Source organism: Ochlerotatus camptorhynchus, unplaced genomic scaffold (genome assembly GCF_037179485.1).
Source record: "Ochlerotatus camptorhynchus isolate MF236.1 unplaced genomic scaffold, CSIRO-AGI_Acam_v1.1 ptg000017l, whole genome shotgun sequence".
Taxonomy (NCBI): Eukaryota; Metazoa; Arthropoda; class Insecta; order Diptera; family Culicidae; genus Ochlerotatus; species Ochlerotatus camptorhynchus.
In genome coordinates, this window is record NW_027040509.1 from 2499959 (window position 1) to 2524334 (window position 24376).

General features: G+C 41.4%; 1 protein-coding gene across 1 annotated transcript in view; it reads left to right on the top strand.

The window, feature by feature from the left end:
- LOC135702374 (uncharacterized) overlaps positions 1-24376 on the top strand; it is a 422075-nt gene that overhangs the window by 306315 nt on the left and 91384 nt on the right. The window contains exons 3-4 of the mRNA XM_065223407.1: positions 2284-2328; positions 2799-2902. Coding sequence (XP_065079479.1) covers positions 2284-2328; positions 2799-2902 — 149 coding nt within the window. The remainder of the gene's footprint in view (positions 1-2283; positions 2329-2798; positions 2903-24376) is intronic.

Sequence of the window (24376 nt, forward strand, 5' to 3'; positions counted from 1 at the left end):
GTGGGTCGAGACTTCATTCGTCTGATGTCTCGCCTCATGTCCAATCACTATTCGTTAAACGCTCACTTGTTCCGTGTTGGGCTGAAGGACAGCAATCTCTGTGGTGGGCAAGGTTACCAGGACACAGATCACATTATTTGGTCTTGTGCTGAGCATCGTGGAGTCAGATCTGAGCTATGCGATTCCCTTCGGGCTCGAGGTAGACAACCTAATGTTCCAGTTCGGGATATTTTGGCTAGACGCAATCTGGAGTTTATGAAACTCATATATGTTTACTTTAAGAATATTAACATTAGATTGTAAGTTTTATTGACCTTGTGTTTAGTTTGTATTTTGTACGTGTGGGTTTTTTTATGTTTGTTTTCAAGATGGATAGAAATTATGTTTTAGGATTAATTAAATATTTGTATCGTAAACCACATTTCAAACCTCCCTCTCCCTTTTCCCATTAAAAAAAAATTGTAAATCCCCACTAACCTCGAGACAACCGCGAGTATCCGGTCCAGCTCCTTTAACTTTAAATATAAGAAATTAATAATGTGTAACAAAAATGATAACTCGGCTCTGTAAAGTTTATTCGATTGAGCCTGTACAAATAAAGTAATTAATAAAAAAAAAAAAAACATATAATTCCAAATGTTGAGACTTTAAAACAAATGTCCAACAAAATAATTAATAATTTCTGGCAAAAATCGTTGCAATCCTTAATTGCAATGATTAATTCCTTTAAACTTAGATAAGATTGAGTGTTAGTTTTTAGTTTTAAGATGCCAATTGTTTTACTGACATGCAGGTTTAGAAAACCTGTTCAAAATACTGAATTATCATTGCAGGAGAAATTTAAAAATACTTTGATATATATCATAACAATTAAGGCTAGTAAGTAGCTGTAAAAACTGAAGCACCTGGATTAAAATTAAATGAAATTTAATTTGAATTAAGAACAAATAAAGGGTTAAGAAAGTATGATAAATCCATGAGAGATGATTTCTCAGTTTTTGGATGTTGCCAGCACCCAGATTCGAAAGTACATTCTTCTCCGAAATAAAACCCTCACCTAGCTAATTTTCTGATGCACCAAATTATTCATCCAAACCCGATCGATTTGTTCCTATCCAAGTCCACACTTTCCCTAGAGCTGATGGAAATACTCCCCAAACAGTAAATTTGCAAATAGACAGCCCTAAAAACAACCACTTCTTGATGTGCAGATTCCGGCACCGAAAGCGAAAAAAAATGCTCGACTGGTTCTCATGAATAGTTTGGCCATACATCTCCCTGGCGCGCGTATTTTGAAGCTGTTCCTCTTTTTTGCACCCCTCTCGAGGATGGTACAGATGTTCCTTTTTTATATTCGCTGTTTGCTAAGTTGAGAGTATAGCTTCGTTTGCATATGCTAGCTTTTTTGACCCGTTTCCGATTCGAACATTGTTGCCTCTCTTTCATGTTGGTTGCAAAATTCAGCAGAAAATATATTCCGGAAGAATGTTCCGGTTTCGGCAATCGAATTGAAATTCACTTGAGATTCGGCGAAGCGAAGGTAGAGATATAATGCATTGCCAATTTGAACTTGATCTATAGGTCTCTGCTGAGGGCTTTGGGAAAGAGTTATAAGATTCTGCAAATTTTAATCTAGGGGAAATGACGGCTTCGGCATGACAGACTATTTTCGGCAACACAAATTGAAACACTATTTTCACTGGATTTTCTTACGAAAACACTTAGCTGAATGCATGCAAACGATTCTTTATGCTTTCAGCTTCAATTTGACTATATTTTTACCACTGAGAAAAAGCAATCTAGCAAGGTTTTCTTGAAATGCAACACACGCACTACAAATTGTAGCTGATTTCGAGTTGCCGATAATAGAACAGCAGATTTACATGCAGTTCAAATGGAACGGTTGCCGAAGAAAAACTGGTTGCCGACAATACTAGCTCTCACTAGAGAAGATTGGAGCTTTGTAAAAGCGTTTGAAAACAGTTTTTGACAATTATTTCGACTGAAATTGTTAGAGCAGCTGGCAGTAAAAGATTGTAAACAAACCAATACTGCATATGTGTGCGTTCCTTAGAGAAAAAGGCTATAGAAAGAAGGTCGCTGCTTAGGTTGCCGAGAATACGTAAATTCCCCTATGTGATTGAGCTTTAAACATTAAATTTACTTCTTCCGGGGACAATTAATCAAGGCGCACACGTTCCCATCATACAAACATGATAATATGCTTCCGAGCGTGGTAATTAAATTCATCTCATATTTCCTTTCCCTTTCATCTCGTTTCAGCGAAACACACGAGCACGCACGAAAGCCAACCTGAGCTCAATAACGGTACGTACAGGAGCCAATTTTCCTCCCGGTCTTTTGTTTGTGTTTTTCGCCGTCAGTTGGTAAAACGCCATTTTCCAAAATGAAGACAAACACGCGAATGTGTATGCGAGAGCTTTTTGATGTGGGTCGCTGGATGGCACCTTTTAGACCGGTTTATAATTTTCTACTCTTTTTTTTTGTGTGTGTTATATTACACATTACTGATGGATATTTCAGATTCGGATGGAAACAAAAAACGCGAACCATGCCGAACGCCATCCAGGAACCCATTTTCAAATTAAATAATCTGCTTCTCCACCGAAGCGCCCATTCGCTTTGTACCAACTCAATCCTATTTGCACATATTGACAGACGCACACAGACACGAGCCCACAGGCATGATTCGAATTTTTTTAGCATCGTTTAGAGTTTTTTTTTTTGCGTTTATCACAACGTGTGTTTTTTTCATTTCTTTCACTCTCTAATTCCAGAAGCAAATTTTCCCCGATTCGCGGATCCCATTCCGAACATTACGGCCACCATCGGGCGGGACGCGTTGCTGGCTTGCGTGGTTGAAAATCTCAAAGGATACAGGGTGAGTGACTAACGTGAAAGCATGACACTTTGTTTATTTTCCGTTCTCGGAATTGATGCTGAAAACAACCACCGTATCGCCATTTTAAGCAACAGTAGTTTTCATAGGACCAGCTTAATGATGGAAGGGGCCTCCCTTAGCTCAGTCGATAAAGGAGCAGCTACAAAGCAAGACCATGCTGGAGGTGGCTGGGTTCGATTCCCGGTTCGGTCTAGGAATTTTTCGGGTTGTAAAATTTCTCGACTTCCCTGGGCATAGAAGTATCATCATATCAATGCAAAAATGGTACATACAGGCATCGAAAGCTCTCAATTAATAACTGTGGAAGTGCATCTAGAACACTAAGTTGAGAGCACGCAATAAGCTAATATGCGATATGCAATAAGCTTGAAATGCGAAGAAGATGAAGAAGCTTAATGATGGAAATGAACGTTCTTCGTTCTTTCTTTATTTTAACCCGCTTAGTGCCCAATTCGGTTTTTGATCTCCGGGCAATGCGTGAGTATTCTCACATTATTAGAAAACAAAATGTTGAGGACATGTCAAGGATCATTCTAGTGATATTGAAAACATAATTACGTTCCCAATTTCTTGTGAGACATGCTATAAGAAAACAAAATGCTGATCTATAACTACACACTTAGATTTTTTGCCGAGATGGGCACCACCGAGCAGTTCGGTATTAATTTATGTTTGTTAGCTGAATGTCGGCAAGTTTTTCACTGAAATCCAGCAACATTAAATGCCGATCTACTCGGTGGTGCTCATCTTGGAAGAAAAAAAAACTACAATAGACAGTCCTATGGGGTTGTACGCAATGGTGTCGTAGTTTTTTTTTTACATTAAATTAATTTTTATTCAGTTGTTTTGTTTTACCATAGTTTCACAATGTAAGTGATCAACATTTGTTATTCATTCTTTACTAAAATTACTGAAAGCCATTGGCAAATTTTTGCTAATTGGTATTTATTATTTTACAGTGTGAACATTTGTTCTATTTTAAATTTTTAAATTTTAAATTTTTAATTTCCTATCTAACTACATTAAATCCTAACTAAACCAACTATTTAAAAAATTATGGGTTAAGATTTCTAATTTTTTCGTACTCTGAATTTAGAGTCCTAGTTTGGTGCCTACTGGCGAGCGCAGTCATTCTCTGGTCGATTTGATCGAGATTTGCCAGCCGATGAACGTCGGCTATCCGTGTGCGCGAAGGCAGATTCAGAATCATCTTCAGGAACTTGTTCTGAAGGACTTGGAGCTTCTTCCGATGTGTTTTAGCACAACCCTTCCATACCGGAGACTCATACTCCAGCATAGGCGCAACAATCTGCCTGTAGACAGCCAGCTTGTTGACGGTGGATGCTTTTGAGCGACGGTTGATGATTGGATACAGACGTTTCAGCATGATGGTGCCTTTTTTGACTCGGTCTTCCACGAGCGACCGGAAGAGGAGCTTACTGTCGAGAATCAGGCCAAGGTAGCGTACCTCGGGTGACCACTCAGTTTCAGCGTTCAGAACCTTTATCTTTGATGACGGTTTGAGCCGGTCGGTGTTGCTATGCGGAAACACAACGCAAGTAACATTGCAAGTTTTATCGAGGTTTTAAAGCATGCTACAAGTCTAAATCATGGTCTCCAGAACGTTCATAAAACCAAAATTGTTACTTGGGAATGGTTTGCGTTTAGGCCGCGTTCACACATATTTTCCAGTCGGTGAGATATATGGTGTGGGCATCCAATCCGTTTTGGAGCTTCGATACGAGAGTGCGCATTACTCGTTCCTTGTAGCTGATTGCCGAATCGTCAGCAAATAGCGACAGTATTCCACCTTGCGGCAGTGTCGGTATGTCCGATGTGTACAGATTGTACAATATGGGTCCCAGGATGCTTCCTTGAGGGACACCAGCGGGTACATCATACGGTTCCGAGAGAGCACTGCCTACGCGTACTTGAGACGTCCTGCCGTCGAGGTAGTCTGAGATGATCTTCAACAGGTAGGTGGGGAAACGAAATTGCAGAAGCTTGTGCACCAAGCCATCGTGCCACACGTTATCAAATACCTTTTCGATGTCCAGTATCGCCATGACCGTTGTCTTCAGGACCGACTTCGCCTGATTGATGAGGTTTGAGACCCGCTTGAGTTGGTCCACCGTCGAGTGACCTCGTCGGAATCCAAATTGCTCGTCCAGTAGGATTGTATTTATGTATTTAATCTTCGATATATAAAAACATCGTACAGACAAAAATAACTTATCTACTAATTCTAAGCTTAAACACAGTTTTAGTCATACCAAAATCAAACATATTGGAAACCTCGTTGAAACGATTACAGCAGACATCCAGAGGGTTGTTCATTCCATAGTCAGTACGGTGATTCGATCGGCGGAAGAACTCCGGTTGCCGCGTCACCCGAAACGGTGTGTTAAAGCGGAGTTTCTCAAGTATGTCTGCACAGTCGATATGGTCTGTCAGGACATCAAAGATGAGCATGCGTTGAAGGAATACTCGTCTGCTTGATAGTGTTGGTAGATCAATCAACATGCAACGGCTTTCATATGATGGCAGGTTCGTTTTATCTCTCCAGTGAAGGCCTCGAAGAGCATATCGAACAAAGTTCTTTTGAATTCGTTCAATCCGATTGATGTGAACTGCATGGTACGGGGCCCAGACTTGCACCCCATATTCTAAAACACTGCGTACAAGTGAGCAATACAGCGTCTTTAGACTGTACACATCTTCAAAGAATTTCGTGTTACGCTTCAAAAATCCCAGCAGAGAATACGCTTTGGCTGTTACTGAAGCGATGTGTTCGACAAACCTTAGTTTGCTGTCAACGAGAATCCCCAAATCCTTAACGGTGCTCGTACGTTTCAAGCAACAAGTTTCCATTCTGTACTCGAAAGCAATCGGTGTACGTGAACGACTGAATGTAATCACGCAACATTTCTTGATATTGGCTTCCATTCCATTCAAACTGCACCATTCCAGAAGTCCGTCGATATCCGTTTGAAGCACACAGCAGTCTACCAGCGACGTGATTACTCGGTAAAACTTGAGGTCGTCAGCATACAAGGATTTTGGAGATTTTATCTTCATGCAGAGGTCGTTAATGAACAAAACAAACAGCAAAGGTCCCAAGATACTGCCTTGAGGCACTCCGGAATGAACCTGGAATGGAACAGAGTAGGACTCACCGACTTTCACCGAAGAACTGCGCCCTGTGAGATAAGACAGAATCCATTGTGTCAGCCACTCAGGAAGTCCTATCCTTTTGAACTTTTCAACTGCAAGGATGTGTGGCACCTTATCAAAAGCTTTGGCAAAGTCCACGTATACAGCGTCGACTAGCTGTCGTTTTTCCATCCTATTCACAAGAGTCGATACATAGCTTAGCAGGTTCGTTGTGGTCGAGCGCTTTTTCATGAAACCGTGTTGTTCAGTAGAGATTATACATTTGGTAGACTGGTACAGCACATCATGCACCAAGCTCTCGAAGATCTTCGGCAGACAGCTGAGAATGGAGATCCCACGATAATTCTCTACATCGTTGAGCGAACCAGATTTATGAATTGGTGTGATTGAAGCAGATTTCCAAATCGTAGGAAAGCACTTCTCGTTAAGTGAACGGTTGAACAAAATGCTTGCAGGTAACGCTAGAGAATTCGCACAATGTTTAACGACAAATGGAGGCAATTGGTCAGGCCCAGCGCCTTTTGAACCGTCGATTGATTGCAACTTGAGCAGTACATCGTTTGGTGAAAAATTCATCCGTGGCACGTTTACATCATACTGCGGAATACTGTCCAGGTACGTTACAGACAAAGGTGGTGAGTTATTACTTGACACACTTTGAAAGTAAGACGAGAACATATTCGCTGATTCCTGCTGCGTAGTGGTAGTCATTCCTTGGTAGCGCATGTTCTGAGGAATCCCTTTCGTCGATTTTCGGTCGTTAACGTAATTCCAGAATGATTTCGGGTCCGCTTTCACGTTGTCCTCGATGCGATGAATGTAGTCGCGAAAACATCTTGCGTTTAAAGAGTTGTATTGAGCCTCTGTATCACGCATTTCAGTTTTTCGAGACTCACTTCTGCGTTTAAAGTATCGTTTCCTAGATTTACGAAGACGATTCCGAAGGTGCCGAAGGTCCGCGTTCCACCATGGCTGGTTTTTGTGAAGTTTCCGTCTGCGTTTTCTCATCGGTACACTAGTTCGGATGATTCCAAAAAGCTCACCGTAAAAACGAACAGCTGCTTCGTCCACTGAATCTGTTCTTAATAATTGTTCCCAGTCAACTTGCTGAATTTTCCCATTCAACACAGTGAAGTCAAAGCGATGAAAATCAAAGCATTCAGACTCCTCTTCGACAAAATTGTTCTCAACATCCAGTTTTAAAACGATCGGTTTGTGATGTCTGTCCATTTGCAACAGCGGTAAGGGTGGTTCAAACATATCTGCACAAGCTGAACTGTTGGTAAAAACCAAGTCGAGTAGCCTATCGTTGTCATTAACGAAATGGTTCTGCTGCTGCAGTCCTGTAGGCAACATAGATTCAACCAATGCTAATTCAGACTCCGTGGACGCATTTATCGGCAAGAAGCAGTTCATGTCCTCGTCATATTGCCAGCATAAGCCTGGCAGATTGTAATCACCCAACACAATCATCTTATCACATGCTCTAGCAAGCGATGTCAGTTGCTGAACACAAGTGGAGTGTGTTTCGTAAAGCGCAGGGTCAGAATTAGGAGGCAGGTACACTGTACAGAGAAAAATCTTTTCGTCCTTCAACTCAATGCAAACAGCTGTTTGTTCCAGTATAGCGTCTTCCGAGAAAGTAACAGATGTGCTCATCAGCCCGGTTTTGACACCTATCAATACACCACCACCTCGACGAAATTGGCTAGTGGCAGAATTACGATCACAACGATAGAGTTTGTAGCAGTCTGTAAGCTCCGAGTCGAGAATATCATCCTTCAGCCAAGTCTCAGTAAAAACAATGACGTCATAGTCACACGAAGCGAGGGCAACAAATAGGTCGTTTGTTTTGGTTCGTAGCCCTCTAACGTTCTGATAGTAAATAGTCAGTGAACGTATAGTGCGAGAGTCGGGTGCGTGGCTGTCAGCTGTGGTCGATTCGTGAGTTTGGGATTGATCGGATACTCGTTTGTTTGAAGGAGTAACGTCAGTGCGATGGATCACTGGGCAATGTGATTTATGGACGAAAGTTTTTTCGTGTTGATGATTGGTTGGAGTCAAATTCGCGAAAGACTATTCCCTTCTGCCACGACGAACTTTGAAGAGCCAGATCCTTCAGGTGCAGACCAATGCCGACTTTGAACGAGACAAAGGTGAGTTCACAAAGATTTTTACCTTTTGGAACCAGCTTCGCAACGTCAATAGTCTCATCAGTGTTAAGGTTCTTCTTCACAAGGTCCGCAATTTCATTCACTGTTGCTTGGGGGGCAAAACCGGACAAATACAAAACGAATTTTGTGTCTCGTTGTGAGACGGCTAGCGGAACAGCAACATCAGCATCCATCTCTTTCGTTCCTTCGACATGGTTCACAGGGGGAGCGGCTCTGCCAGAATTGTCTGCCTTTTCTTGCTTTCGTGTGGACTCTGAGCCAGAACTCGTTTTTTCTGCATCCGACGTTGAGTTGTGCTGTAGGATGGAGTTTATCTTTGCTGTGTTCAGCTCAATTTCACTCCTAAGCTCTTGCAACACTTTGTTATGCTCCTCATTGACAAGTTGCATTGCTGTGTTGGTGGACAATATGGTTTGCCGAAAATTAGCGATAGACATCATTTTAGTGCATCCTTTGCACATCCAAAACAATTGCGAGGAATTGTTGATCATGTCACGGATAGCAGAAGTCTGCTTGACACACTTCAAATGAAACGAAGACTTACAAAAGCCATTGCAGACAATAGCTTCGGCATCCTGCAGTTCATTGGCGCATGAGAAACAGATATTGTTTACCTCCATATCGCTGAAGTGGTCCAATCGAAGCCAAACGAAAAATCACTAATAATGTACCGAATTTCAGCTCAAGCGATAAAACTCCAAGATTCTCCGATGCAGCGGTTGCCGATGCGTATGACGAGGTGGGTCAAGTTGTTAAAACAGCGGTGAAAACGTGAAAAAACACAAATTAGTACAGGACAAACAAAAAACGACTGATTGTGTTTACCTTTCAATACGACCTGTCGTTCGCCTCGATGTCGTACGATGTCGTTCGCCTCGGTGTGCTCGAGGAGTCTGGCGTAAATGAGTTTTTCGAACAACTTGCTAAGCGAGGAAAGCAAACTGATCGGACGGTAGCTTGACGGGTTGGTAGGATCCTTTCCCGGCTTCGGTATCGGTACCACCTTGGACCATTTCCAGGTAGCTGGGAAGTGTCCAAGCTCTAGACAGCGATTGAAGACTTTCACCAGAAGAGTATGCGCTTTCGGTCCCAAATTCTTCAGGACAATGTTGAAGAGTCCGTCGAAACCCGGTGCCTTCATGTTCATCGTCGACTTGATGGTGTTCATCAGCTCATCAAGTGTGATTTTCCGGTCTGCCGGAAGCTCGTTAGGCTCAGTAGCTAGCTAGTAGACGCTCTCAAGCACCGGACCCTCCATCGGGCTGATAATATCTCGACCCAGATTATGCGAAGGCATAAAATGTTGAGAAATGGAGATCGCCTTTTCGACGGCTGCTATGTGAACCTCATTATCAACTCTACTGTTTTTAAGCACTTTTGCTAAACGCCAGAAGGGCCTAGAGTAATTTGGTAAAATACTAAGGTCTTTTGCAAACTGCCTATTCCTAAGTTTTTCTACCCTAATGGCAATAATTTTTGCGTTTTGCGTTCTTTGGAACTGCCTCCTAACACAATTCCTAAGAGATATTATACGCTTGCTCTCATCATCAAGGTTGGTAAACTTACATGTCACCGGGGTTGTCGGGATGAACCGTTGTTCCGCTTCGTCGATGTCATCGGAGAGCGCTTGCAGCACGCCGTCGATTTCTTCCGTCGTTGTTAACGCAGTTCTATCTGTTTATACTCTTTTGTATGACTATGATTGCCCTGAAAAAAAAAACATATACAGAAGTTTAACTCTTTTGGAAAATCTTGGTGGCCCTAAAAAGGGCCGATGGTAGTACAGGATTTATTCTTTGAAAGATGATAATGACGTGTAGGCAGTTGGATTAGCAAATCGGACCGGACAATCCCATATTCTTCGGTTCAATGATTGGGCACTCGCAAGAGTCTCGGCCCGTCTGCTGCTGGACAAGGGATGAACTGGTGTCTGCGAAAAATTGGAAGGCCGCTGAATATCAGTGTCCACCCAGCTAAAACTCCTCCCCTTTTTAGTTTTTCTCGTTTAACTCCTTCTCTCAACAAGTTGGGTAGCCTTTAGCAGAAAGACGGTTAATACTTTTTTCGGCGAATTTATGATCCTTTTTCACGTCATGGTCCTTCTTCATGCCTGTTCAGATAAATTAGTACTTTTATTTATTTTCGGTCGGTTACGCGCTCGAATAATTGAAAATTCGATAAATATTTAATCGAATAGCTGGAAAATACTTACGATTAATCGTTAATCGAATAATTAAACTCTTCGGCATCTCAAGAAAATAGTGTAATTTCATGTTTTTTGGTGGTCCTTCGAAAATGTCGAACAGCAGAAGTGCAACCAGCAAGTGTAACCCAAAGAGCTTAGAAGCAGAGGGATGAAAGTCAATTTTCTTCATCGATTTTCTCTTTTGATGACCATGGCTAACCTATTTCGCACTATTTCTGCTATGCTCTTCTATCATCCAAAACCACAAACGTATCAATGAATGTATTTGCCGTCGAATTATTAACACTCCGAATACGGTGGGTAAAAAACTTTACGCCGACTACGAAACCTCCAAAAAGCGTGTAACGGCAAGTTTGCAATGGCACAACATAGCCATTTCTTGATGAATTTCAAAAATTCCTAGGGTTTGTAGATTATGTTCATAATTAGCCAGAATACAGTCATGGTTTCTACATATGGATCCAGAAGACAACGGAACGGTCCTCCGGAAGATCCGAAACATCCGTAAAAGTGGTCCATCCACGAAACTGATCCTAGAGCTCCACAGTTTTGTTTTTTTTTTTCAAAAACACGTGGAACGTGATATAAGAAATAATTTGTGATCGTGACATAAACATGGACCGGATAGCTATGGAACCGTCATTCGGAAGATTCGGAGCATCCGTTTTTTTTTTCGAAAACACTTGGAACTGTGATATAAGATAGAATTTAGGATAGTGACATAAACATGAACCCGGATGGCCAAGGGACCATTCTCTAGAAGATCCGGAACATCCGTAAAAGTGGTCAATCCATGAAACTGATCTTAGAGCTCCGTGGTTTTTTCGAAAACATTTGGATCTGTGATAAAGGAATGAATTTGGGGTCGTGACAGAAACATGGACCCGGATGGCTATGGGACCGTCCTCCGAGAGATCCGGAACATCCATAAGAGTGCTAATTCCATGAAACTGATACTAGACCGAAATGTTTGTATATTTTCCTCTACCAACACATACGTGAGGGCTACATCTCCACTCCACCAGGTTTCACAAATACAACTGTTTTGCTAAATGTGCACAGACAAACATACATAGTTAAAGTAAGCTAGTTCAATTCAAGATTTTTGGCTAAGCTTCAAACATTTTGAAATCCTCAGCTGATGCTGAACACTTTGTATGCAAAAATGTCGAGGAATTTCGTATAAATAAAATTGTTGATAATTATGTCACGGCCCCAAATTCAATCTAGTGTCACAGTTCCTAATATTTCTGAAAAAAAACTGCAGAGCTCTAGGATCAGTTTCATAGATTTACCAACTAAGGGTTGTCTCGGATCTTTTGGAGGACCGTCACAGATCCAAGAGTTTAAAAAAAACGCGTTTTTTCACAGTTTCATGGATGAACTACTTTTACGGATCTTCTGGATCTTCTATGTTTATGTAGTCCATGTTTATGCCATGACCCCAAATTCATTCATATATCTCAGCTCGAAATGTTTTCGAACAAAATTGGTGGGGTTATGTACAAGAGACGACCGCATGGTTGACGTAGACTACGTTGAGATGTTTAGTGAACTTCTCGTGCATTTTTCTTGATGTTAATTTAAAATACGATAGCAGTAACTGTTTTCCTCAATTTACTCCATTTCCTCTCCTGAACATGTCAATTTCCTCACCATTATTAGATATTTTCTGACTGTTTCTGGACTTCCTGTTAGGGATATTTCCGCGTATGAAACACTTGTCTTTAATCCTCCGTTATAAAATATATTCTTCGTGCACACTTCAATGTCCATCCCATCTCCGTTGAACATTTGTTATGGATAACACGTTTAACCAATCGCTTGATTGCAGTGGTATACCTCCGGTGGGAAATTGTTCACAGGCACGTATTGCACATCACAGTCCAAGTAACATTGTAAGTTTTATTTAGGTTTTAAAGCACTCTACATGCCTAAATTATGGTCTACCGTACCCTTATAAAACCCAAATTGTTACTTGGGAGGAAACCAATAAGCCCGCTAATTTGGATTGATTCTGTTATATAAAGCTAACAAACGACTAATACAGGGCTTTGGCGCATTACTAGTCGGATTATTACTAAGCAAGCTTGTTGGTTACTTGGGATTGCCCCCTCACTTTCTTTTCATCAGCATAATGGAAAATTTTATATTCAGAGTTGTGCTTTCACGAAATTTGAAGGTTTGGTCCATGTTCAATATTTAATCATAATTTGCTACTCCAGGCAATCATAAATTCGTCTATCCAAGCAGGATCATATTTAAAAATGTTCATTGGATAGCTTAACGTCCGAATTAATCCGCCTCTTATGCACATAACGAGTTACTAGAACTACAAGTATTCAGAAATGTATCTCTTATCTTTTTGCCATTCTTGCATTTACACAAAGACGCTCCAACCCATTTTCAGAGGTTTAATTTCGTGACTTTGTAACAAACAACAATGTTAAGCTCTTCTTAAAGATGTAAATGAACTTTTACCGTCCCTTTGGATCCCACTCTATCACAGGGACGGCCCAAAATCATCAACATTCAGTTCGCCAAACAGAATCTCACGAACACTAGCGTGTTCATTCATAGGATTTTGACAGTTCTTATAGAAATGCATCTGTGATTTGTATACAACTTCCGAAGTCCCTCCTTTATTACATGTTCTGCAGAAAAAATACTTTTTAAGCCCCGCCCCTGACAGGATTTACCACCGTTTTTTTTATGAATGGGGCGTGACGGAATGTATCTTTTGTGCAGAATATGTAAAAAATGATTGACTTCAGTGATCACCACAGGCAAACAGACATAACACATTGAATAATTCTCTCTGTGAGACATCGTCGCTAAAACATTAACGCCATCTGTTGAGCACACTGCACAGTGGTCGGAGATGCCAATTTGGTGAACTTAATTGTTTTGTGATCAAACCGTTGACTTAATCCAAAAACTGTCTTCAAAAGAATTGTTCACAAAAACATTGCGCATATTATGACGAATACCAATATTTGTCATGGCATACTATGAAAAAAATAAAAAAAAAAACTTTTTTCGCAAAAGAGATAGAAGAGTAGTTTCTTCAGCAAAATTGTAGTACTCATAAAAATATGAAACTTTGTTGGAGACATTAAATTTGTATGACGAATACTTGTGAAGATATGAAGCGTTTTTGATGGAAACCCCCTTAAATTCAGTTTTTAAGTATAACTTTTTTATAACAGTTTTTTTTTAAGTAAACAATGTTCTAAACAAATGTAAACAACATACAAATACATGTTTTTGCTCGAGACAGTATGTGGCTAAAATCATCCCTTTTAAAGTTATAGTACATTTTACATTCATTTTTCCTTAATTTCAGCTGCGAATAGGGGAGAAGGTGGCAAACCGGGACACAGCACCAAGTACTCTTTTTAAAGCTTGGACTCTGTACTACAAAGTAGTGAAGGTTTGGTTAGCGCCAATTCATAAGTGAGTGAATAGGGGCACGTTGAATGTTCACGTGTTTGGCCTTTTTCTATATAAAAATAACCCTGCCTCCTCATTTATGAACGGTAAATTACGGATTATAGAAACAAATATTATCAAACTCATCCGTGAACAAGGAAATTTTCTGTATATATCCATTTAAGTGTGCATGTGAGGAAGAGTATGTAGGTTATTGTGGATTAAAAATGGTTTTTAAATTTATTATCACTTTCATTTATCAGCGTGAGTCAAGAAGAACACAATTATCTTGCTTTTAGGTAGTTTTAGGGCTGATGCATATATTATGTCACGCTCTAGGGGGAGGGGGGGGGGTGTCTAAGATTTTGTGATAAGCAATGCATTAGGTATAAGAAAAACGTCACGACGGGAGGGGGGGTTAATTTCTCCTCGATTTAGCGTGACATAATTAATGCATGGGCCCTTATCTGTAATTTAAAAGTAATGATTTTTCTGAGAAGTTAACATGATAAAAAATAAAAAAAAGTTTCACTCTTCATCTGTTTCTTCTTCGCTTTCTGAAAAATCTAACGAAAACTGTGCATCTTCGGAAAACTCTCTGTCTTTCTTCTGCGATTTTACACGGAAACCAGCAATAAGTGGATCTGAAGAAACTAATAGTCGCCGTATGAGATCACCGTTTGTTGTAGCTCGTGATGATTTTCGAGTGTGATCGAGTGTGACCACTCAGCCGATATTCTACTTTCATCAGGGACAACTACGGGGGTGGTAGCGACACTAGCCATTGCCTGTGATACTGCAGGCTCGTGGGGACTCACCATGGCGTGGCCAAGGTTATGTGAATTTACAAAGTGTTGTCCAAGAGCATTGGCCTTTTCAAATGGGGTTATTAGTAAAGATGGGTCCGAATTTTGGTTAGGAGAGGAAAGGGGAGGAATGGGCCTCGGCTTATTTTTCAAAATCTTTGCCATTTTCCAGAATGGCTTAGCACAATCTGGGAGAGAGCGAATCTTGTTTGCAAAATCGATATTTCTGAGATCCACCATCCTGGCTTGGATGATTTTGTTCAAACGGTTGCAATTGGTCTTCAGGTTAGGCAGCCCAGTACGCTGGTACTGCCTACGGATCGTGTTGCGGAGTCTAATGAGGTCTTTAGTAGGCCTGTCAAGGTTCAGAGTGTTACTCACCTGTCTGGATACTGGCACATGTGGCTCCCTGGCCCGGGAAATTGCTTGATCGATGGAGCGCAGACACCGGTCAACATCTTCGGACGATTCCGGTTGGACATCGTAGTCTACAGCGGTGTCGACGCAATGTTGGAACTGACCCCAGTCAACACGATGATAGTTGCGCCGGAAAGCTTCAAATCGATTTACGGAGGATCCAACCTCAGTTACCACCGGGTAGTGGTCCGAGCTGAGTTCCTGATAGGTGATAGGTTGAGCGATGTTGTTGCCCATGTTGCTGATGAAGATATCGATGGTAGCGTGAACACCGGACCGACTCAACCGGGTGGGAGTTTCCGGACTCAAGATGTTGTACTGCGCTTCCTGCAGGTCGTTGTTCAGGATGGTGCCGTTTTGATTGCGCCGATTGTTGCCCCAAGCTTGATGTTTGGCGTTCAGGTCGCCAGCGATGATAAAGTTTTCCCGTCGTCGTGTTAGCTTGATAATATCTCGTCGCAGATCTGCTGCCGATCCGTCCCTGATGTTGACTTGTTTGGGGCAGTAAGCCGCGACGATGGTGATGGGGCCGATAGGAGTAGAAACTTCCACCCCTACGGCTTCGATGATCTTCAGCTGAAAGCTGGGCATCAGTCGACAGCAGATGTTTCTCCTTATTGCAATAGCCACTCCTCCTCCTCCAGAGTTGGTTCGATCTAGCCTCACGAGCCGGAAATCGGGAAGGTAGACGTTTGTTTCAGGCTTCAGGTGGGTTTCAGTTATGATGGCAATGTCGATGTTTCGTTCATTGAGAAACTCAACAAACTCGATGTTTTTGCTCTTCAAGGAGCAAGCGTTCCAATTTACGATCTTGATGGCTTCACGGTCCATACTTAGTGACAAGGGACAGGGCAGCATGTAGCTGTTCAGATCGAGTCTTGCAGGTGCGCAAGATGATGATGACCTCGGCCACGAGCGTCACAAGTTCCTCCGAGGTGAACGGAGAATCGTCGACAGGCTCACCTGAGACAACACCAGCGTATGATAAACCAGGGGCGGTGGAGGGACCTGGCATTGGCTGGGCAGCAGCAGCAGTGAGACGATGCTGGACTGTTCGATTGTTAGGAATACTCACATGCTTGACTTGTTGGTTGTTGAGCGGAAGTGGTTCTAAGTTCGGAACATGTCGACGGGGCTGGAGAGCTGGGTACTGGACTTCCGTGCGTGCAGGAGGCGAACGATGATTACGGAGGCGACCGGGCTGATTATTGATCGTAGCCTTCCGACGGATATTGATGAACTCCACTCGCTTGGGACATCCGCGATTGGAGGCTTGGTGGTTACCACCGCAGTTGACACACGTTGGCTCGATGTCATCATCTTGCTCACAGGACGCAGTCGAGTGAGTTCCAGCACACTTGCCGCAGATAGTCTTCATATGGCAGTTTTTGGTGCCATGGCCGTAGGAGAGGCAGTTCATACACTGCGTAACATCACGATGTTGGGATTTGTAATGCTCCCAACTGATGATGACCTGAAACAGGTCCCGGATTTTGGATCTCAGAGCCGCTAGACTGGTGGATCCCTTCGTGAAGTGCACCAGGAACAACTGGTCACGGAAGCTGGTGTTGTGGTTGGAACGCCGGTTTATTGGGAACACCGCCTCAGGTTTAAGCCCAAGCCGCTCCAGCTCGGATTTAACCACAGCCGCCTCGAACAACGGTAATCCACGCAATACCAGCTTCAGTGGCTTGCTCGATGGCAGATCGTGCGTGAAGAAGTCAACGTTGTTTTCCTTTAGGAAACATCTTGTTTGATTGTACTCCTCCAGGCTGGAGCACATGATTTTGGTGCTGATGCTGCAAAGCTTGAAGCGAGGCAGCAGCTTGTGTTTTGCCAGTTCGGCACGCAGCTTGGCAACATCCTTCTCCGGCGTGAAAAGCGGGGGAATCCGCTCTCTTGCAGCGATGGGAACGACGTCACCATCGCCATTTTCTTCGGGGAGCACCGCAAACTGGTTGGCTTGCAGTACCCGTTTTCCGGCGTCATCCTGCGACGCGCTGTGCTGGATTACCACTTTCTTTGAAGGGCCCGCTGCTGAATCATTGGTACGTTTACGCACCATTTGTTTCGTGTTGGCAAGTTGCAGTAAACTTGCCAGAACGCGCGAAGGTGGCGACGCTTCCACGGCGCAACGCGACAGCACAAACCGAATCGAAGCGGGAACTCGAGCAAAAAAGAAAACGAACTGAACAGCTCAACAGTCGAGCAAAGAGTGAGCGGAGGAACGACAGCAGAGTACTTATATAGATTTACAGGTTCAAGCAAAACGATGCACAACCAAATGGTACTCGGCTATGACGGCTTGGTTTGGGGAGAACATTTATTTCATTGAAACAGTGGTAAAATTATCACTTTTTAGTTGTACATTTTTCAACGATTTTTGTTTTTGAGAAAATTGTGAGAGGATTGTGAGAGTTATTTCCTGTTGATTGGTGTATTTGGATTTTAATTTCATACATAAACGACAAAGCTATTAGCGTTCAAAATCTTACACCTTTTCGTGACGGTCGCAATTTTAGATTTTCGATTTACTTCCAGTACCTTCCCGTAAGACGCAGTCTACGTCAAAACCCGCGGAGCTCTAGAATCAGTATCAAGGTCCCCTTAAACTGGCGCGTTTTAACGCGGCGGCAGCGAATAATTCACGGCGCAAAATTCGCCGCGTTTTAAATGCATCGCGGCTTACGGAAGCGCTCAAACCAACGCGGCAAGTTGACGCTGTTCGCGCGTTTTGGCAGCGTTTCTTTTGCGTTCGCTTTCGATTCGCTGTCTGCAGCGTTTTTTGCCGCCGAAGAAGCGCGGTTTTTGTACCGAAAGTGATTTTCATGTGATAAAAAATGGCGAAAACGGAAACCTTAATAGAATTGGTTCGAAACTATTTTTTTCAAAGATATCTGAACTTGTAAATTTAATTTCATGCTCCCTGAAATATGATCAAGATCTCAGACTATCATTGAAATTTCTAAAATATTTCCATCTACAAAACTCCCTGAATCCCCCCGAAATTCTCCAAATTCTAGCAGAGCTTCTATGTAGATCCAAGAACTTCTACAAAATTTCTTGCTCTACTTGGAATTCGCTCAACTTGTACAAAGATCGGTAAGCTGCTATAAACTCACTGCCCTTCAAAGAAGCTTTCGGAGGAAAAATCTAAGGTATTTGCTACGCTAGATCTAAGGAATATGTTAGTAGAACTAAATATATTAAGGAGAAACTAGAAACTGTAAGTTGAATTCCAAGGGATGGAGAAAATCCAAAGCAATTTTAGAAATAAATTCAGTTTTGAGAAAAATTCCATTGAATTTTTTAGGAGTATGACTAATGAATCCAAAGTTGGGTTCCGGAGAAGCATTTAGCCAAAATAAAAAAAAAATGTTGAGGTTATTCATCTGAAATATCGGGAGAATATTAAGAGCGAACTCAATAGACTGTCCGAGAGTTCAAAGTTCTTCGAAAAAATCTAAAAAGATACCACCATGCTCAGAAATTATCGTAAACACCCAAAACTTCAGAATGATCATTTTTCTGGAAATATTCAACAGCTCAACACGCCACAGGTATGAAGTTCTTCACATTTCCCTGAAGTTCTACGAAATTCCTTGATATTCATTGAACTTTCTTGAATTTTCACAAATTCATCGGAAGATATGTTTTTCAATCCTCAACTTGAATTTATTTGATGATCTTTGAACTTTCCTGAAGTTCTGTGAGCTTCCCTTATGTTTTGCGAATTTCTCTGATGATCTATCAACATTTCTGAAGTTCTGTGGACCTCTTTGAAATTGTGCTAAGTTTTTGATGATCTACGAATTTTCCTGAAGTTCTACAAATTTATCTGAAGATATACAAAATTTCTTTGAAGTTTTGAAAATTTCTCTGGAGTTATGCGAACTTCCCTGATGTTCTGTCTGTGACATTTATCGAAGATCTGCACATTTTTCTGATGATATGCATTCCAGGGGAAGTTAAGTTTTGTATTTTTTTTTAAGATTGACAAACTTCCCTTAAAATTCCATGAACTTCCGTGATCACTAATGGTGAGAAATCTGTAATATCAAACAAAACTGTACACAAATATCACTAAAATGAAGGAAATTGCCAAAGTACTTCAACGCATTTTCCTCTTCTTGTAAAGAAACTAACAAAAGTGCCTCTTCTTCATCCGACGACGAATCCATTGCTCACAATCGCTACGACGCTGCGAAAAAAACTGCCGCTTCGGTGTAGGTACTCACGCGAAATTCGCTACCGCGGTTAACGCGTTTTATTCGCTACCGCTGCCACGGCGTAAAAAACGCGCCAGTTTGGGGGGACCTTCATGGATTGGACCCCTTTTCCTGATCTTACGGAAAACGTTCCCATGGTCATTCAGGCCCACTCTTATAACACAATTCCACGTGTTTTTGAAAAAAAACCGTGGAACTCTCGGATTAGTTTTATGGATTGACCATTTTACGGATGTTTGAGATTTTTCAGACGCCATCCAGGTCCATGATTATTTCATGACCCAAATTCTTTCTTATATCACACGGGAAAAAATCCGATTTCCGAAATGAGAAAAATGACTCATGATTTCATGAACACAGCGTAATACACCATGAATAATATTCATGATATCATCAGCAACTTTTGCGTGACGCAGCAAACGTTTCCGAAATCATGAATCATCCTAGTTGAAATCATGAGCTAAATTCATGTGTTTAACTTTTAACCAAAAAATGTAAAAAGTATAAAATAAAGCATCAGACTGGATTCGAACCAAGAAACTTGAGATCATTAAACCCATACTTTGACCACTAGACTATCAGTACTTGTATGAAATAGAAGACAAAAGGCGTTTAATAGATACCTATGTAGTGTGGTTCATGAACACGGTTTGCCAAGTACGTGTAACGCTTGTAGCGGTCTTAATTCCACTGCATTATGAAATCATGAATTTCCAAGACGAAATCATGAATCATTGTAACGATTTCATGAGATGGTAAGTTTTTTAATTTCATGATTTTTTATTCATTAAAATGGAATCGGATTTGTTTCCGTGCACACTTCCAAATTCTTTCAAAAAAACCGTGGAGTTCTAGGATCAGTTTTGTGGATTGACCATTTTTAAGGATGTTCCAGATCTTCCGGAGGGCCGAAGGCCTTCTAGGTACATGTTTATGTTACAATCCCCAATTAATTTATATATGATAGTGTGAAGTATTTTCAAAAAACCGCAGAGCTCTAGCATCAGTTTCATAGATTGATTAATTTTACGGATGTTCCGGATCGTCCACAAGACGGCAATCTGGTCCATGTTTATGTAAAGATCCCAAATTATATCTTATATCACAGTTCCTAATGTAAAAAAAACATGGAGCTCTATGATCAGTTTCGTGGCTTGTCTACTTTTACAGATGTTCCGGATCTTCCGGAGAACGGTCCCACGGCCATCAGAGTCCATGTTTATGTCACGACCCCAAATTCATTCTATCATCACAGTTCCTAGTGTTTTTCAAAAACTGCGCAGCTCTAGGATCAGTTTCATAAATTGACCACTTTTACGGATGTTCCGGATCTTCCGAAGGACGGTCCCATGGCCATCCAGGTCCATGTTTATATCACGACCAACATTCTTTTGTATGCCACAGTTCCTAATGTTTTCGAAAAAACACGGAGCTCTAGGATCAGGTTCGTGGATTGACCACTTTTACGGATGTTCAGGATCTTTCGAGGACCGTTTCGTTGTCTCCTGGATCCAGGTGTAGGAACCATGAATGAATTCTGGCTAATTATGAACATTTGTGCCCAATAATCTAAATTATAGATTTTAAACCACTTGCAAAACCCATAAACACACCTCTAAAAAACGTGTAACGACTCTTTTCACTTTTAAAAAAAGTAAACAACGCTACTTTAAATTTTTTTTACCACAACAATAATATACAGACCCTAGGAATTCTAGAGGTACCAACCTTTTTCATCTAGAAATGGCTAAGTTATGCCATTGCAAACTTGCCGTTGCACGCTTTTCGGAGGCTTCGTTGTCGGCGTAAAGTTTTGTACCCACCGTATTCGGAGTGTTAACGAAACAGAAAGTCGATGAAGAGAACCGATCAAAATCACTTGCACTCCTGCTTCCAAGTTTGGTTTCATGATTACAACTCTGAAGAGCATTTTGTGTGGTCGCACACGCCCGACTTGTTTAGTCTATTAACGATTCTCTGATGACTGTGATGGGGAAGCAGCATATGCATGTACGTAATTGGTGGATTTGTTAGTTATTTCGATGCTTTTGAACAATGCTTGACATTTACCTCTTTTTCAATAGTTTCAGGTTGGAAACCAACAGTCAAAAACATTGCTTATTTCTACGTGGAAATATTTCTGATCGATTGGGGATTAAATTATTAAAATTGATCCAGGGGCAGCTGAGTTGTTAACGTTCAAAATCTTTCATAATTTAGTTACATGTTGCATTTTCAATTTTGACAAAGTGTACCTCCATATAGAAGTCAGAGACGTAGTCCTACGTCAAAATCTAAGTGTGTAGATCAAAGAGCGTTAATGGGTTAAAGAAAAACCCAATCCTAGCGAAACATCCCAAGCCATCTTTAAGACATCATCCTCCTCCAGCCACTGTACTGTGTGGATCGAATCAGCTCAACTATGTGGTTTTGAAATTTCAACATCTGGTAGAATTGGTGGCGTGCCAGCTGCCGTCGGTGGGTGAACTGCTGCTACCAAACTAATACCACAGATAACATAGCTTGTTCACATTTGCCTCCCACCCTCCCATCATCCACAATGTATCGCAACGAAACCAAAGTTGCGGGCAGCAAGAAACACCTCCTCTGCAACCGCCTCCACCAACCACTACTTAAGCTCCCGCCGTTGGTTAAATATTTGATACTATTTATTTATGTCTATCACACACTCGCTTTCCGGTGGCAGCAGCACCACACACACACACACACACACACAAGGAAAAATCCATAATCTTTGCCGGCTTTGGTCGAGAGGAACGCGATGGCAATCGGTAGCGTCACGTTCGAAATGCGATCATGGTATTCAGCCACCAGCTGCCGGCTTTTCCATGGGCGAAATGGATAAACTTTTCCAGATATGAGGAGGTATGTGTGCTTGTAAGTGCCCACAATCCGAAGCAGAAACAGCAGCCAGTGCTTTCTCCAAATCCACCTCAAATCGTGCTGGATCGGAAAGGAGCAGCGAGTGCGCCACTCGCCGTGTGTGTGCTCGGCTTGCGAAATTGATTTTAAATCAATAATAAAATTATACTTTATTGATATTAAATCCAACCCACATCATCAGCCAGCAGCAGCCAACTCGAGACAGTTTACGATCGTTGCTCTCCGTCTTGTCTGATGGGTTCTCGAAATCTGTGGAACTGGCACTGTGGCGAAGAAAACGAAAGGGATTTTCACCAAATCCTTCTTGAATCAATCTGTGTAATGTAGACAGCTTCTTTCGACTTTGCAGAGCTCTCGGTTCGTTGACTGCCGTATGATGGTTTCGAGTATCACACTGGAATCAGCTGTTGATGGTGACGATAACGAGCCAGATGATAGTAATGATGATGGCTCTGTGATGGTGGTATAATTTGATATTTAGTCTCTGTTTTGAAAAGTGTTGTCAGGGGAAAAGACGGATCTGTCAATAGCTTTTGTTCGCGAATCTTCTTCCTTTGGAACGTGAACTTGATTTCTTGATGTTATTAACAGTATTCACTGGTAACAATGCATTGTAGCTATGGTGAGATCTGAACCTTTCTTACTACAGTGGAATTCCGGTTTAATCACGAAAAATATTTCGCATATATCATGTTTTTCAGAATAGAATGACTAAGTTGAACAATTATATTTATCATTAAGTTATCGCACCAGATATGTAATTAAAACAAAAATATGTCATCAGTGCACTTTAAAATATCGGCGTTTATGTGGTGGGAAAAATGTGACTTCCATATCTATCACAGATTACAAATTCGACAGTGAGCATGCATAAGGACGTAACCGTGATCGATTTTCTCTTTTGTTAATAACTCGCTTGGATTAACATTTCTCGGTGCGATTGCTGTCAGCAAAAAACCTGGGATTTTATAAACCGTTCTATGGCATAATTTTCCAAGTAGGATGGACTTTCATAGCTAATCTAAAAGCATAAATAGAGGTACCGTTTGATAATTTCAGTGCTTGGTACAGGATTCTGTAATCTGTGTAAGGAAATCCTTTTTTTTTTCATCACAGAAACACCCCGTTTTCTTTTGCAAAATAATGGATGTGCGTTCAAAAACGCACAAAATCTTAAAAAACCAAGATTTAGTATTTTTTTTTATTCAATCAATAGATTAAAGATGTACCGAGAATTAAATGGAGGGATTTCAAGCTCAATTGTTCTGATCGCGAGATATGGACGATCAATATCGAAATTTTGCTTAAATTTCCAACCCAATTTATGTGGTGTGTGCTGCTGATTTTCACTGTTGCCCAATGATTAGGGAACTTTCATAATAACGTAGAAGTTGAGGGAGGAGAGAAGTTTCAGAAGTTGGGACCGGCCATGTTTTAGCAAAACACGCTTCGAGGGGAAGGGGGGTTAATTGGTAAAAAAAAAAATAAACGTATTTATGGATGGCTCTAATTTTAGTTCCAAGGCTGTGTCGCAATGGGCGAGTTAAATTTAACTCGTTGTTAAAAGTGACAGATGAGTTATCAAATAACGTGGTTATTTCGGACCGACTAGAAGTTAAATTTTGGTAACCGTGGTTCTGTTTGAAAACTGTTCAATTTCTGGCATTTTCGAGCATTGAAAATAACTTTCGAAATGTCACGCTTAATCACGAGTTAAATTTAACTCGAAAATTGGTACACAGCTCAAGTATTTCTCGATTACCTTTTCGAAGGGACGTATCAGCTTTTGTAAACAACGCATTTGATCGTTGATTTGGCATAACTGGTAGCTCACCCACGGATGTTAACACTACTATCAGATAGAGGAAATTTCCCCCTACCTGATATAGTGGTGTAAGTATGTGGGGCGAGCTATCAGTTATGCCAAACCAACGATAAAATGCGTTGTTTACAAAAGCTGATATGTCCTTTCGAAAAAATAATCGAGATTTGTAGTTATCATTCAGGCAAGGAGCGCTTGCGCCATCGAGGTGACGCCGCTACCAGCAGCCAGTGATCTCGACGGGAACGACGCGCAAAGTTCGAGGTGCAAAACTCGAACGCTGCGCGCT